This window comes from Lates calcarifer, linkage group LG3, assembly GCF_001640805.2.
Source record: "Lates calcarifer isolate ASB-BC8 linkage group LG3, TLL_Latcal_v3, whole genome shotgun sequence".
Classification (NCBI taxonomy): domain Eukaryota; kingdom Metazoa; phylum Chordata; class Actinopteri; family Centropomidae; genus Lates; species Lates calcarifer.
In genome coordinates this window covers 21,579,449-21,595,912 of record NC_066835.1, presented here as the reverse complement: position 1 = coordinate 21,595,912, position 16,464 = coordinate 21,579,449, and the positions used below count along the sequence as shown (strand labels likewise).

Sequence of the window (16,464 nt, the reverse complement as noted above, 5' to 3'; positions counted from 1 at the left end):
CCTCTTTTTTTGTGGTTGAAATATCAGTTTGAAAAAGGTTAGGGTGTTAAAACAGAGAGCTTCATGTGTCAGTGCTGGAGCATGAAAATAAAAGGCGCCTGTATTCTGCAGACCTCAGCTGAGAACAGAGGAGTCCATGGTGCCGTCTTCTCAAATTTGTAAAAACCTTGTTCTCGGTTGTAGGACAGTTCCTGACTTTCCCTTTCAAAGTCGCTCTTGAAGAATGACAGGTTGTCTTCCTGAGATGGCATTTCAAAGAAAACCTCCTTCTAAAAAAATCATCTTCTGCTCTTGTTACACAGGAGAGGTCTTGAATCCAGACGACCAGAGATTCACAACAGATGGATGCATCAGTCGTTTCCGTTTCAGTGTTTCTGTTCACCTGGTTTGCCTCCTGTTACCCTGCCGAGGAGCTTACCTTCCGAGATCTCGTTGTTCTCCTTGGTGACACCGCTGTCTTCCCTCCTCTGGGACTGAACCGTCTCAACAGCTGATGGTTGAGCTGAAAGAAACAACACATAATGCAAAAATCTACATTAAAGAAGGGTGGAAGAGGAGAGAGTTAAACAGTAATTCTGTTGGGATGGATGCAGATCAATAAATTTCAAACAATGAATACATTTCTAAAGGAAACACATTAATTCATATCAGCAGGTTGCTGGATGTCAGTAACCAATGCAGTGGACGTATTTCTGCCTCTAAAACCACAGCAGTGAGCTGAGGCGTGATACTGTTATTTCTGTTATTGATGCTGTTTGGATTCTTCCCTGCTTTGCTGAGCTTGTCTTCAGCATCAGTCTAACATCATTGTTTCAACCCTCAAAATCACTCAATGATTTGAAGTCTCTAACCTTCGTGTTTGGCCTGAAGAGGTTTGCTCTCCCGTCCTTTATTGACTGCAATGATCTTAAATTCGTATCCTTTAGACGGGTCAAAGTCCTCAATGAGGAGTTTTGCTTCCTGCTTCGATACCTGAACCACCTTCTGCTGTCCACCTGTTCAGGGGTGAGAGAAGAACAAACACTTAGTAGCTGAAGTGTAAAGATTAGAGGAAACACAGTGAGGGCTGGAAAACAAACCCATGTCTTTCTGTCAGTCAGTCTAAAGCTGCGATCACAATCAGCACAGGCTGACCAGAATCATCTGGGAACAAAACAACACCTGCAATCTAAGGACACGCTGGGACCATTTAAAGTTAGAGGGTAGAATAACAGATATGCAAATCAATAAAGCACCATGCAGACATAGAGAGGAAGATGGACAGCACACAGTAACACAGAGAAAAAGCTGGTTTCACTTGATGTTTTTATAAAAACGCTAACTGACTGTAATGAAGGACGAGTGTCTTCAGGAGAACTGCTGCTCGCAATAAAAACACATAACAAACATCAAGCTTCTGCTTTAAATATCTTTGGAAAGACATAAACACAGATTTTTGTGCATTAACACCTGGAAATATGTAAAACTATTCATTCCAAAGTACAAACATTTCATTGTCTTTTATTTCACTTCCATTGTACCTCCTCCTTGCAATTAAAAAAGCTGCTTCAGGATAATTTACATTGTCTGGCATCCTTTCTGATGTGACAATCACTGCGCAGGGATCACCCAGCTTCAGTAATATCCATGTAATTATGTTCACAAAAATTCAACATCAGCGCTCACAACAACTGTTTTAGCAGCATAAAGATCTACAGAGTGCAAGCAAAGAACTTCAAACTCCAACAGCAAAACTTTTTCATCACTGACAGACTGACAGAGCAGTTAAACCTGCAGACTGAACTCTCCTCATCCCTCTGCAGGAGACGCAGGCCTCCACCCACCGAGGCTCAACTGTTTCAGGCTTGTGTTTCATGGAAATATTAATCTGAGAGATCTCTACACAGATCTAACTGTGAACCTAAAAATTCTTTACTTTTTTGTTTGTGTGGCAGGCTGCAAACTTTACAACAAGTCTTGCTTTAAAATGACCAAACCACAAGACAAACTGTGATGGAAGTAGAGAGGGCAGAGTGACACCGGACAGCGAGAAGCCGGGCAGTGTGACTCGTTTCTGTTGGCCGCTCTGATACTCTCAGCTCTGGTGTTTGACTGATGGCACCGTCAGCAGCCTGGCAGGAGAGACACTCCGCGGTTCAGTAGGAATTCATAACACGCTAAGACCAAGACGCCAACTTTTACTTTCTCTGACTGTGTGGAGGCATCACTGAAACTGAAACTCATGCCAGTGGATTTTCTAAATGCCAAATAATCCTTTACTGGATTCTAGATATTTCAGTCAGTCAGGGCTCTACAGCAGAGCAAACGGCTACTGAACACCATTCATGACCCTTCAGTTAATGAACAGCCTTTCAAACCATCATACAACACTATAATTATACATGTGAACCGTATGCACATGCTACACACCTCCATGCCTTCTCTAATAATTCAGAGTATTTCCAAATATGTGAAAAATGTCATCAGCTGCATCCGAAAGTGACAAGCTCACTCAAACTGCCCAGAAAAGAAAATGACCTGTGAGAAGCTCTGTGGCATCAAAGACTGAGGAGAGCAAAGATGAACTTTATTAATGCCTGGGGTGAAAACAGCTCATCACATCAGCAAAGAGCAGAAAGAAAACAAATAAGAGCAAACAGTAAAAGATATAAGCGAATAATATGAACGAAAAAGTAATAAGGAGTATCAATAAAAAAATAAATCAAATAAAAAATATATATATTCAGCATCTAATGCTGCCAGATAATGTGCTTTGCTGACAGTTTGGCACAAGTCAGCAGTTTACAGACTGACTGAGAAGAGCACGGGTGTATTTTTTGGCTTTGAGAGAATCCATCATGTCCACAGATATTGACTGATAAATCCGAGAGCATCAAAATGACAACTGCACATTAGTTTAAGAGCTTGATGAGAGCCTTTTTTGTGTGATTAAATTCAATTTGTCATTTTGCCTTCTGCTCAGTTTTTTGCTGTTGCTGCTGCAGCACAACAAATGTTCCAGTTGGGATCAATAAATCTTCTTAAACTGTCAGCAATCAAAGCCTGCTCCTTCATGTAAACATGACTGATGCAAAAATTTAATTTCCACCATCTGCTCCTACAAAATGACTGGCAGAACAAAAACCAACATACTATGACAATTTTTAAGCAGAAACAAGTTCCTTAGACTCTTCTGACAAAAAGTAAAGTCTGGAATTAAAAGCTTGAGTGTACATGATCTGTACGATGCATCTGTCTGTATCCGTTTCAAACTATGACAGAGTACGAGTCATGTCTCGACTTCAACCAGGAAATCCAGCTGAGCGCTACAAAAACTCCCCGCTGTTTACGGAAATTAACTACCGCTCCGTCACTGCTTTTCCACCTTCATTACTCTCACACTGGTACCAGCAGCCTACAGCGAGAAGATGATCATCCCCGTCATTCACCTCCCTCACTCGGCCCAGAAGGCACAGCCAGCCCTGCACTTCCACTTACTTTTTAAATAAGATTTTTTTTCTCCTTTTCTTCAAAACTAAGCCCTACCCAAAGGCAACATGTTGCAAAGTGAGCTGTGTGGGCACGTCTCAGAAATGAGGCCATCGTCCTTTGGTGAAAATGTCAAGCCCATTTGAATATCTCTAAGAATATGAAAAAGAAAGTAAGGCTTTCCTATATATGTGAGGCTGAGAAGTATATGCATCATGTGACAAAAGACAAACACTCTCCAGTGGTCAGAGGAAAGTCCCTGCATTTACACATTATCATGTAAATGCATTCAATTCATGTCCAATGCTGAGGCAAACCTTCAGCTTAGCCAGAACATGACCAGAGAATGAAATCAGAGCAACATGTTTTCTCTTTGACAGGAGCAGCAGATGAAAAGATTTTGTCTAAATCTGCCACTCCCCCTGGATTTACCTTTTATTTATCTATATCCAACATCCGTCTTTCCATTTACTCTATCTATGCCTCTCTAGCTCTGTCCTTCATCTTGTCCTCTAATGTTTCCCTTTTCATATTCCTGTGTCATTCCCTCCATCCATCCAACTCTGCCTCACAGTGTCAGGGGATGGCTGGCTGCGCTTACTACATCTTATCTGACATTTTCTCCATTACTGTGATCAAACAGAAAGCCACGCCACCCCAGAAGCTACAGGTTCACTCCACCACTGGCTGACAGCAGCACTAGTAGTAGAGGTTGACTTCACCTTCAAACTTCAGGCCACAACAGACCTGCGTATCCAGCAGTGTGAAAAAAAAGGCGGTGAAACCACCAAGCCTGTCCCTCTATTACAGTCTTTTGACAAGTAGCCACTGCTGTCCCTCTGCCCATCAACTGTGATTAAGTATGGAACTGGAAAACTACTGTATCTGCAGACAGAAACACTAACACTGGGGACAATTTAACTACTTCTTCCCTACTGACTTAGTAACCTATTAATGAGACTTTGTTACACTGCTCCAGTTCTGTGTAAAGTGAAATTTATTCTGTCTCTAAAAAGCAGCTGAAGGACTCTTATTGGCGGTCACACCTCACTCTGAGAATCTCTTTAACTGTCGTAGAAATCTGATTCTTAACAGTTTTTACAGCAGCACATGCATCTGCACCTTTTCCCACAGTGGTAAAAAATTTCTTTGCAATCTGAGGTTTTCTTTGGTGGGAAAAATAACCAGATAACAGAGAAGAAATGAGAGGAAAAAACCCGCTGTCTGTGTGGTCTGTACAGCCATTCAAATCTACAGTATTACTACAAATTAAACTGACATGCTGATTACAAACTGAATGTTTGAACCATTTTATCATAACAATAAAACACTCACAAATGTGTTTTGACAGCAGTTCATGCCTGTGTATTTGTTTTCTCCGACTGCAAGAGAAACCTGGCATTCCTTAACAACACACCCTTCTGCACACACACACACACACACACACACAGCAACATTTTTCTTATCCATTTTTTCTCTTTTTTCCCTATTTTAACTTCTACATGCAAATGAGCATCACCTAAAATGAACCTAAATCATGAGGTGTTGCCATGTGCTTGTCAGTACTGTGAAGTGAAACAGAGCAGTGTTAAATTAGACCACACAGGCTTTGAATCCAGTGATTTTTAGATAAATAAAACAAAAATGGATGAATGAACATCTGTCACAGCTCATTGAACGCTTTAATATTGAAAACTTGATGGTGGAACATCCTGCACCAACACTAAAAACATTTACAGCATCCACAGCTTTCTACAGCTGTTATCTAATGAAGCCTAATTTTTATGTCTTTCAAAATAGTTCCCAACTGAGAGTAATTCAATATTGATTGAAATATTTCCACCCATTTGAGTTAATGACAAAGCGACGCACCCGAGCCCAAAACTAACTGACTGACCTCTACATCTACAATGTTGTGTTTACTTCCAATATCCAGGGACGTGATGTATTTTATAAACTGATCTGATAATCCAACACAAAATGAAAGCTTGTGGCTTTGCATCATATCCACGAACAGTAAAAATGTCTGCAGCGCACCTGTTTTCACCTCCTCCAATAAAAAAACTTGGCTACATTTTTCAAACTGAGTAATACCCCTTCATGATTATAATCACAGAGCAGCTTATGAACTGTATACTGTATATGTTCACTTTATAACTATGATTACTGTCAATCTGTGACTGAGGATTAATGTCTTCAGAGTGTAAGAGCAATAAAACCGGCATGATGTCTCCAGGTGAAGAATCGAGACAAAGAGAACAATAGGTCCAACCACATAAAGCCAGTTTCTATGTAGCTGCTACATTAAACCCTCTGTATTGTCATTGAGTGTGACAGTGATGGCGAAAGCCCACAAGAAGGTGTGGTGTCAGTTTACACCCCATTGTCAGCTTACTATGTCTTCACGCCCTTCGAATAATTCCTAAGGTTTGAGTTCAGATTCAATTTAATAATCATTTTGGAACTTTAAAACCTGAGCTGGATCCGGTCACACACAAAATAACTTCCATGCCCGTTAACAACACTCTCGACCCAGGCTGAGCTCCACAGTGACATGCTGAGTCTAAAGTATTTTCACAAAGTTGTGGTAAACAAACTTGCTGAAGCATTCGTCAATAAATCCAAAGGTGTCTGCTGCGATCAGCCACAGATTTGCAGAGTGGGCACCTGAACAGCCCTGGTATCAGTTATATCAGATCCTGTGAGTGGTTACGTGTCTCCTTCTCTTCAGAGTGAATTATGGACCAACATGCAGGTGGAAACCACATAAAAAGGTTGATTTGTTCTCCCTCAGGGGAAAAGGTTCAACTACAGCGTTCCCCTGTGCATAACAGGAATTCTTGTTCCACCAAGACAAATGTAATATTAGTGTGATGTGCGATCAGACAGTAACAGTATTAGCGTGCATCCTGTCATTCTACAAAACCAAGCAACATTGGTGCAGTTTTTAACCATAAGTACAGATGCATCATCCTGCAACAATTACTGCTGAGGAGCCCTTGAGCAAAGCTCAAGACAATCAATCCATCACAAAGGTTGTCCAGCTCAGCTTCCAGGTGTGAATGTGGGTAACTGTGTGAACACCAGGCAGGACTGTACAGGAGAAGAGTGTGAATTCCTTTTTAAACTTTCCTGGATAAATCAAGTTTAAACTAGAAGATTCCTGCAGAGACCAAACCTCCACCGACACCGAACAGAACAGCTGAGTTCATTTTCTGGTCTTTGGATCTTTTGCAGTTTGTTTATTACAAACAAGTTACAAGTCTATTGTCGATTCACTACACAAACATGTCGCTCACACTCCCCAAACTCCAAAAATATTGATACTGAATTCTCCTTATTTCGGGCAGACCAGGTAAAAGTGTGCTGTAAGGTCACATCACATTCTTTTGCAAAATGCTCACTGCTAAAGAACCAGAAGTCTCACATCTGGATCTTGATTAAAATCTTAACACATCCTCACGCTGGAGGAGATCAGCTCATCAAATTACAACTAAATCTCACTAAAAAAGCAGCCTGGAGAGAAAACAGTGCCTGTCGCCTTTCTGTCTTAAATGTAAAGGTGTCAGTGATGAAAGGAAACTTGATTTATCTTTTAATCTCTGAGGAGATTAAAAGGTGATTAAAGTTTCAGTAAAACAACATTTCTGTTTTATTTTAAGGTTATTTCAGTCAACGCTGGTTCTCACCTGGTCGTGTGGTGTAAATGACTTTGTAGCTTTCAAACTCTCCCTTTGGCTCTTTCCACAACACTTGCAGTTTGGTGGGGCTCAGGACTTTGGCACGAAATCTTCGCGGCGATGAAACTGGACAGAGACACAAGAAAATAACCAGCTTTACACAATAACTGTCGGTTTGAAACATACTGTAAATATATGAATGATATATGAATGAATATAAGATCCCTGTCATGCACCATCCATATTTCCAACATATTTATCTTAATATTAGAAAAACTGCCATCATCATTAATGCATATTAGTGGATTACATCCATAACACTGGATTGAGTTCAATTTTGTTCAGTCTGTGGGTGATAATAAAAAGATCAAACTACTTGATTTTAGAATTTTGATTGAAGGGTTCAACATTTTTAACAGAGTTGTGAGTTTTTCGACTTGTGATTCATTCGTCCAACCATATGTTGTGTCAAACTGTCAAATACTGTGCTTCAAATTGACAAAATGTTTGTTTATCTTTCACATAAAGCATCACTGCTCAGGAAAAAAATGCAGGTTTCATAGAATCTGCTCTCCTTCTGTTTGTGATCGTTCATCTGCTAAGCACAAAACACAACTGTGACTGAGTTAAGTTAGACTGAACTCCCTCCAGAGTTATGGCGGCGTAGAGGCAGTCGCTCCATCTGTGTCTTTAAACGGTTAGAAAAGGAGAAAAACATAAAGAAGGATAAATTGCATCTCATCCAAGCGGGAGGATACACATCAGAAAGATTAGCTTGCACAGATGTCACATTAAAAAGCAAAGTCCCATTCTCCTTCTCTTCCTCATCCTCCTCGTCTGCTGACGAGCCTGCACCGTGCTCGTCTCTGTGAGTATACGACAGGTCGTCTTCTGTGTTCCACTTACCGTCGTCGGCATCAAAGCAACGCCCCTGCCTCTCATCCTGATTAGTTGTTGGCCCTGTTAGCCGCCTAGAGGCCTACCCCCCACTTTTCTCTCTGTAACCCTGCCACCCTCTCCATCTCTGTCTCCTCATCTGTCCCTATGTTGTTCTCTACATATCTCATCCCCTCCTGTCCTGATCTCATTTTCTTTCATTTCTTTTCTTTCTGCATTTGTGCTTTGAAATTGTCGTTCGGGGTAAGAAGAGGATGAGGAAAAGGAGTGAATGTGACTCCCTTTTAACTGCAAGGTGAGAGAGAACAAAGGACACCAAAGGGAAAGGCGCTGGAATAGCATGTGTACACTATTCCTCTCCTGTCCTCAGCAGGAGTGTTTAGATGTACAACACAGACTGACTATCAGGCTGAATATCCAAATACACTTTACAATGGCCTCGACCTGTGTATAAACCCTCAGAAAAGTCAACAACGCTGTGTGTGTGCAACTTTTGTTCAAGTACTCAAGAGCATGATCATATTTCACAAAGCTGCTGTGCAGTGTTGTTGTGTTTTCACATAAAGACACAAGTTAAAACACTGGACTGAAGCCATTGTAAAGCACTGCAATGCCAAAAACCACATTTCCAGGGTCAACAACCACAACACCCCATCATTTTCACACCGACAGAGCCAAATCCCAGATAATAAATCGTATCTAGAAGCATTCCAAATCTAATTTGGTTAACTGTGACAAAAAAAGAAAAGCCAGGGGGAAAATAAAATAAAATGTAAAACCCACAAACGTGTGTGTTTGTGTCCTCGTTATGAGGTGAGCCATCTGCTGCCGCCGACTTCTTTAAATACCTACACTGTGACTGACGCTTGGTAGAGCTCTGATGCTCTGGAGCTCAATAAACAAGAGGCTTAAAGGGATGATTCACCCAAAACAAAAAAATGAGAAAAACATAATAAACTGCATTTTTCAGAAAGATTTTTTATTGCTGTGTGTATATTTGAGACAAAATGCGTGCATGTTGTCTCTTCATATGACACATGGTAATAACAACATAACAACAGATTTGTTTTTTTCTAATGTAAACTGACAGTTTTGTTGAAAATGAGAGAGGGAGAAAGTGTCTGTTTTGTTCCACTTTTCAGAACAGATTTAGCCTCTTCCCTGCCTCTTTCTCCACAATACAGGATTTAGTCAAGCTGATAAGACTTACCACCAAACACCTCTGCAGTATTTTGGGTGAATCGCCTCTTTATGCAAGTCATTATCTGTAAATAACTACTCATGTAGGTATGCAAAGAAACTTGAGTTCAGCACAGGAAGGATAATCCTGATTTCAATGGAGAGAATGTGAAGCCGGCGCATTCAACAGCAGGCAAATATATTTATATACAAACACACATAAGGAATACTGTACCAATTATCTCACCAACCTGGGGATGAGAATGAGGGCTGCATGGGATTTCGGCTCAGGGTTTAGCTCTCTGTCTCGGAAACAAAGGACATTCTCTCATCTGGAGAGAGCTGCTCAAATCCCAAATGATTCGAGACGCAGGTTTCGCACCTTTCTCTTAGTTGAAATGCACTGATTGTGTGTTTGCATGTGTTGTGCATACCCGTGTGAGTGCATCCGTATGTTCATGTGTATGCATTAATTATTTACGTTTGCCCACGACTGGAAGCAAGTGTATTCTTGGGGAGTGCAAATAAAAATCTCTGTGCACCGTGTAGCTTTGTTGGTTGTTTTTTTTCTCAAGTCTCTGAAGAAACCTGTCTGTTCCTTTGCAGCCATTCACACACTCACAGACACACACTCACTCACAGAAAGCTGTGGATCTTCTCTGTGAGATTGTATTCTCACGCAGAGACAAGTATTGGATGCTGAGCAAACAGCCTGGTGAAGACAAAAGGCCTCACCTGTAGAGAATGGAACTTAATTCTCATCTATTTTTCATGGTGAGTCTTGTGCAAACAGCAGAGCCGACGGCTGCAGAAGATTGGAGAGGTGTCCGTCACACCCACCGGGAGTTGAGCAACAAGTCAGTCGCGCAAAGTTTTGAAAGCATTTTAAATTATCAGCGAGAGAGGCAGAATTGGAGCAACGTTACGAAGGGACGGTGCTGAGCTGAGTGTAGAAAACTCTCACCTGCAAGCAGGAAGCTTTGAAAGGAGCTATAAAGCTGTGATGGAAAGTTTTCCCAACTCAAAGTCACTTTTACTTTGTAAATGTGTCTTTATAAAACACTCCAAGTACCATGTTGTTGTTGCCAAAAGCAGACCATCTTATAGAGCTTTTCAGCATCAATAAATCATTATCATATTCAGTTTTACAGATCAGTGGAATTGCTGCACTGCACACAGTATTTTTCCCTCCCTGTCTGACACCAATGGGTCAGATTTGTAGGGAAAACTGTTTCATTGCTTTGTTACACAAAACAAATAGAAGGAACTGTCCTCACAGAGCAAACTGGAGCAAAAGCTTTCAGAGTTCCAGGTGATGGGGGATAGTAAATAAAGGGAATCAAACACACATTTACCCTCTACATGTCAAGTTCTGACATGATTCGGTGATCCAGTTATCCTTCTATTTCATACACCAACAATTTCATCTTCTGACCTCATATATTCACTGGAATTTCAGAAGCTGTCTGACATAAAACGTATTATCGCTGACCTAGAAAAGGTTCCACTGAACAACTGACATGTGACCACATTCCCCTCGCCTGCTTCTCCTTCAGGTACAGAAACCTACAAATACTTCGTCCATTATTTCTGCAGGCTCTGAGCTGAGCCACTGAAGTCATTCACTGACCTTTCACCTTTTAAATATGGATTTCATGACAGGTGTGTGTTTGGAGAGTAATTTAAGACATGGCTAAGTAATTACTTAATAACAGTCCTAACTTGTTTCTCTATGTGCCACACGGAAACCTGGTAAACAGAGAGGATAAATGCCAAATTAAGGAAGAACACTTCTTTGTTTCACATTTCTAGATTGTTGTTGGCAAATGTTTGTGCTCATATATCAACATGTGGTCCAACTTTTCATCTGATTCCTCTGAAACTCACAGAGAGCCACAGAGCTGAGGAGTTTTGCAGTGGAAGCTCTCCAAGCTGACCATAACTCCTCAGCTCTTCCTGGGTCACTGCTGTAGCCGAGGCTAGCACACTATGGCCTCTTCACCAAGGAATGCTGTGGCTGCTTTCAGTTTACTTGTGCTCTGGCCAAAAAACTAGCAAGTGTCCTTACTGTGACAGAGTTATTCTGTTACACAAGTGTCAAGTTTTACCTTTGCTTGGCTGGTTGAGGTTGCAGAAAATACATTGATTCAAACTGTGCCTCTCTGTTAAGCTTTGACTCGATTCACAATTTTACTCACTGGGATAAGAGCAAGTGCTTGTAGTAAAATGCAGAGTATGGTAAAAAGTGGGTAATCTCAGACATTTCCAGTATAGCAGCTGCAGCAGGTTTGTACCCTGCTGCTGGCCAGAGGTAACCCCTCACTGCCTGAAAGCAATTTATGGTATCGTTGTCCAGGTTGGCTAATTAGCTTTCATGCTGACCTTTCAAACCCCTGATCTGTTATCATGGTACGGCACAGCATCAGCACACGTACTGGTTTTATGGTTATGGAACGATGTCAGCCGACTTTGGCTTTAGACAGCAGCACTGAGCAGGTCTAGTCCTGTCTCAGGTTCAATGCTGCCAAAAAGCTTTGAAATTTGGCTGATGCAAAATGTGTTTGGGTGCAGCGTAAGTATCTAACTTACTCAAGGGAAAACACCAGTCTTTTAGTGTGTCGACACCTAACACATTAAGACTGAAAACAGATACAAAACCTCATCTTACAGTTCATGGTAAGGTCTTCTGTATAAAAAGGGAAAAACTGACTCACCACGGCTAATTTAAGACTCATCATGAATATCAATCCATCATTTGCATTCCTAGAGAGAAGGTCTACTTGGTAACAAGGAGAGTTTAAGATTGTTAAGGTCGATAATGATGTTAAGGAGGCTCATCTCTCTCTGTTAATGAGGTAATCAAAGAGGGTGTGGGTTAATTGCTGAATAAGTTAAATGAGTTAAATAGGGTGAGAGACAATGTCAGTGCATGGTTTGACAACAGAGGAAAAGGGAGAAAACATGATTACAATAAGAGCTCTGAACCTAACAGATGTATGAGAGCAAAAGAGAAGTTTATCAAAAACTGCCTGACGCAAAATTAGAAGACTGATGGAGATCTCACATCAGTTACACATAAATCTGTCATTATCATAGTCTTTGACCATTACCACAAATAAATAAATAAATAGACAGAATAAGCCACAGGAAAACACACTTTCTCAATATGATTTTGGTTTCAAGGCTTTTCCCTTTGAGACAGACACGTGGGTAAATGCACATTACAAGGACACATTAAATATAAAACAAACGTCAGTTTCTTTGGAGCAAAGCTGCACATCAAATTTGCAACAGTGAAATTAAGAATTGAACCTGCAAGACAGAAGGATGGGCCAAAATGATGCCTGCGTTTCCACAACAGGGCCACACTGAGGTTTACCAAGTCAGTCATTAATCTTCACCACAATACTGAAAGCAGATAGGTGGTGAACCACGTGGCACAATCATCCTAACAATCCAATCTTTTTTCTAGTAAATGAAGAAAACTTGGCTGCTTATCATCTTGTTTGGCTCTGAAAATGGAAAACCCTCCTTAGCAGCGTGACGGGAGGCCCTGGGAAGCCATGTTTGTCTTTGTGGTCTAAGTCTTGTTTGGCATCAAAGTCGAGGGCTGTGTTGTAGAAAACCTCATGATGGCAACAACTACAAAACGCTGGACTTTGATGAGGAAACTACTGGTCCTGTTTGGAAAGGTGGAAATTCTTGGTATTTCCCAACTGGCACCATCTGTTATAAAGTCTTTCAGAGCCTGATAATGAAAATCCCAGTTATCTGTGTAGGATGGCCAACCCTGCTTCTCCCTCTACATAGTCCTAACAATTTAGCACTGGGTTTGAAAGCTTCCCCTGTGGGCTATCATTAGGGAACATCATGGTGGCCATTTTGTAAAAAGCCCATCTTCGCCATGTTTGGTCCGGTGTGGCGGTGTGGTAAACCCCCCTATTGGCCTTGGTGACCCTGTTGGCCCTTGAGTGGACAACAGGCTTGTAGAGGTACTTACCTTGGCCCCGCGCTGGCTGAGGGAACAGAGAGACGAAAACAAAGCCCAGCAGGCAGAGACTCAGTCTGACTGAGAACTGCATCCTGATACCAGCAGACAGGAGGACACGACACACCTGTGCAGGAGAGGAGAGAGGAAGAGGAGAGAGCGATGAGAAAAGTCAGAGAGGAGAGGCAAAAAAAAATGGAGAGGAGGAGTAGGCGAGAGGATGGTGAAAGAAAGAGGATGGGAGAGAAAGACAGGTGAGGGAACCGTGGTGAGGAGGAGGAGGAGGAGGAGGGAGAGTGAGGAGGAGCAGGGATGCAAGAGAAGATGGAAAACAGAGGAAGACAAGAGTAGCAAACAAAAGGGATGAGGCAGAGAGAGAGAGAAGAAGAAAGGATTTAAACAACGGGGGAGAAGATTTAAAATCTCCATGTGGCATTTTCAAAGCATGTTATCCTAGATTATCTTGCAGCGCTCAGATCTGAGCTAACTTAAATCAATTCCATAAATGTTTAATACAGGCTAAAAGGCTTGTGCTCTCATTAACTGTGCAGATATGGATTTGTAAAAATGAATGGAGATATGAATAGACATTCATCTCTGATGATGTATAGATTGACACTTACACTAAGGATTTGCTGACCACCCCCTGCCCCTCCCATCAAATTACCTCCTAACTGGTGTTCCATTGGTTTACAGTTCTATATGGATTAACCTCTCTTTTGCTACTGCAAGTCCTTCCCTTGTATGCAGAATTAGGTATAATATTATAATGACACTCTGACTATAAACACATCAGTCAGTGAATAAAGAGTATTATCACTGTCGGATACACCTCCATGCTGCATCGAACACAGAGCGCGTTACTCCCTGCAGGAGGCTGAAGAAGCAGCACATAAAACAGCTGTCATATTAATAAAGACTGAAGATATATTTTTTTCTTTAATAATTGGAGGCAACTGCATGAGCATTAGAGCACCTTCACATAGTGTGTCAGAAAAGACTCTGTCCCTATCAGGTTTAGAAACATAACCCACCTTCTTTTCCAATTAGTGCTGCAGCCAACTTTTAAATTCTAGCAATTTTCAATAATTTACCATGACTGAGTGTTATAACTTGGCATTTTCACCACTTCAGTATTAAGACAAGAATGCTTATAGTGATAAAACACAGGGTTAGGATTATAGCTCTGTAATATATCACTGTAATATCTGTGAAATATTCCCTCAGGGACTTACAGCAAGACTGTCTTCAGGGAAGCAAGTTTATGGCGACACTGAAACACCTGGTTATTTAATGTCTAATTTTAAAAATGAACTTTTAGAGTATCAGCTTCTATATAGTTTAGAGTCCTGTTGTGAACGTGCTGCATGCGTCTAACTCGCATTACGGCATCACAAAAATGATCCTCTGAGGGTTTTGTCTTTGCATCTACCGGATCAATCACTCACAGGTACTGTACATACAGTAATAAGCATCGGTTGTTGCTCACGCAAGGAATGCTGAGAAAAAGAATATACATATTACATCAGCCCAGAGCAACTTTTTGTTTACAGTAAATAACAGCAGCGGAAGTTTTCCTTAATTGAAAAGAGCACAGGTGAGTTTCTGCACGTTGCGCCATCAGCCGCACAACCACGCGCAGGAGTCGGTGTGAACGTGGAGAGAAAAGGTCCGCGGGTGTAAAAGCTGGTTTAACAGATGTGCGCAGTGTGTGAGTAAAGAGCAGCTCTACCTTCTCAGATCATATGTTTCCAGGCTCCGTGACTCTCCTCCGGACAGCTGTGTGAGAAGCTCTCTAGTCCTCAAAGCGTCTCTGATCCACTCTGTTCACCAACTCCCCGCTCCCTCTGTCGACCACCAGACAGGTTACACACGATGATGCGCCAGACTACCGGTCAAAGATTTCAAAATAAAATCCCTGCTGACTACAACAATTTATGATTTACGTCCAAATCAGTGTCCGTAAAGAAAATGTGACCATGTTTGAACACGTCCTCCTTCTGTTCTTATCCGAGATATTGATGCTAATAGCAGCAGTAGTCTACTAGCAGTGGGTTATACCCATTTGAAGCGTGGTGAAACCCTACAAACACTTAACCTGAGACCGGAGACACATTAAAAACTGTTACTGTTGGTACCGACGTCTGACATTAACAACCGTACTACACTACAAACATCTTATCTTCTCCGTTGGGAAAGAAAACATCTTGCTAGCTTGTAGAGAGTAAGCTAACGCTCTTTAGCTAACATTAGCTTAAACAAACTTTTGAGTTAGCTGCAGGTTTTTATGACACCAGCCTAGCTTGTGGCTACCTACGGAAGCAAAATGCCGTCTGACCTTCGCATCATAACTGTCTTCATGGTGGACAGAAAAATAAAAAAGGAAGCGACCGTTTACTATTTTCAACAAAACAAACAAAATAATTTCCGGCTACAATTAACGGCTGCATGGTAACCGTGTTTAGCCCCACCCACTGGGAGGGGGGGCTTCACTCAGCCAATCAGATCCTTCCTCGTGGTAGGAACGGAATCAGTTGAAAGCAGGTGGCACTGGAGAAACGCTACCTGGACAGGACAGGTGTGGGGACAGGAGAGGTGGAAGGGCACTGTTTGCAGAAAAATACAAGATGGCATTAATTAAAATAAAAGGTGGGGGACATTTAAAAGTTCAGTGGATGAACGCAAAAACGTTTTTTATTTTTCTGGATTTTGCAGTAGTTCTGACAGAGATCATCTGATGAAATAAATTATTTACTGTGAGTGAAAACTGAACAACCCCATCTACGCCATTTTGGATCAGTTTTGTACACAAAAGCACCTTTAGACACACACCTGAACCTGTCTGTATTCACTACCTTTTATTTCCTGGGCGTTTATTAAATTCATCATTTAAGGTGTATATTGCTCTAATTTTCTCTTCAGTTTAAACCGTGAAGCAAATCTGACCTTGCATCTGTACAGTGCATTAATTCAACAGCTCTCTATTTTATTTTGAAGGCAGCATTGCCTCACTTCCCATCTCTCTGTTGCAGTCTCCGGCGAGCTTAACGCTGCTGGTAGCTCTGAGTTGAGACTTGCAGTGGGCTGATGGGTGTTTCCCGCTTCATTCACCCTCCAGCCCTGCAGCTATTCATTCCTTTTACCTCGTTTAATGTGAGGCGAGGCAGCAGAAAAATGCTTTTTAGCTTCAGACAGGTTGAGCGGCTGCGGGGACAAAATGTGTATTTCTGTGACCCCTGGCTATGTGCTGCA

General features: G+C 41.6%; 1 protein-coding gene across 3 annotated transcripts in view; it reads right to left on the bottom strand.

Annotated features, from left to right (window-relative positions):
* LOC108887585 (collagen alpha-1(XIV) chain) overlaps positions 1-15,679 on the bottom strand; it is a 157,365-nt gene extending 141,686 nt beyond the window's left edge. For 2 of the 3 annotated variants that reach the window (XM_018683034.2, XM_018683037.2), the window contains exons 1-6: positions 15,551-15,679; positions 14,945-15,059; positions 13,225-13,339; positions 7,158-7,274; positions 852-995; positions 419-502 (exon numbers count right to left, since the gene is read on the bottom strand). In XM_018683034.2, coding sequence (XP_018538550.1) covers positions 419-502; positions 852-995; positions 7,158-7,274; positions 13,225-13,306 — 427 coding nt within the window. In that variant the 5' untranslated portion in view covers positions 13,307-13,339; positions 14,945-15,059; positions 15,551-15,679. The remainder of the gene's footprint in view (positions 1-418; positions 503-851; positions 996-7,157; positions 7,275-13,224; positions 13,340-14,944; positions 15,060-15,550) is intronic. The other variant, XM_018683038.2, reaches the window with a different exon arrangement.
* Between the last annotated feature and the right edge of the window lie 785 nt (positions 15,680-16,464).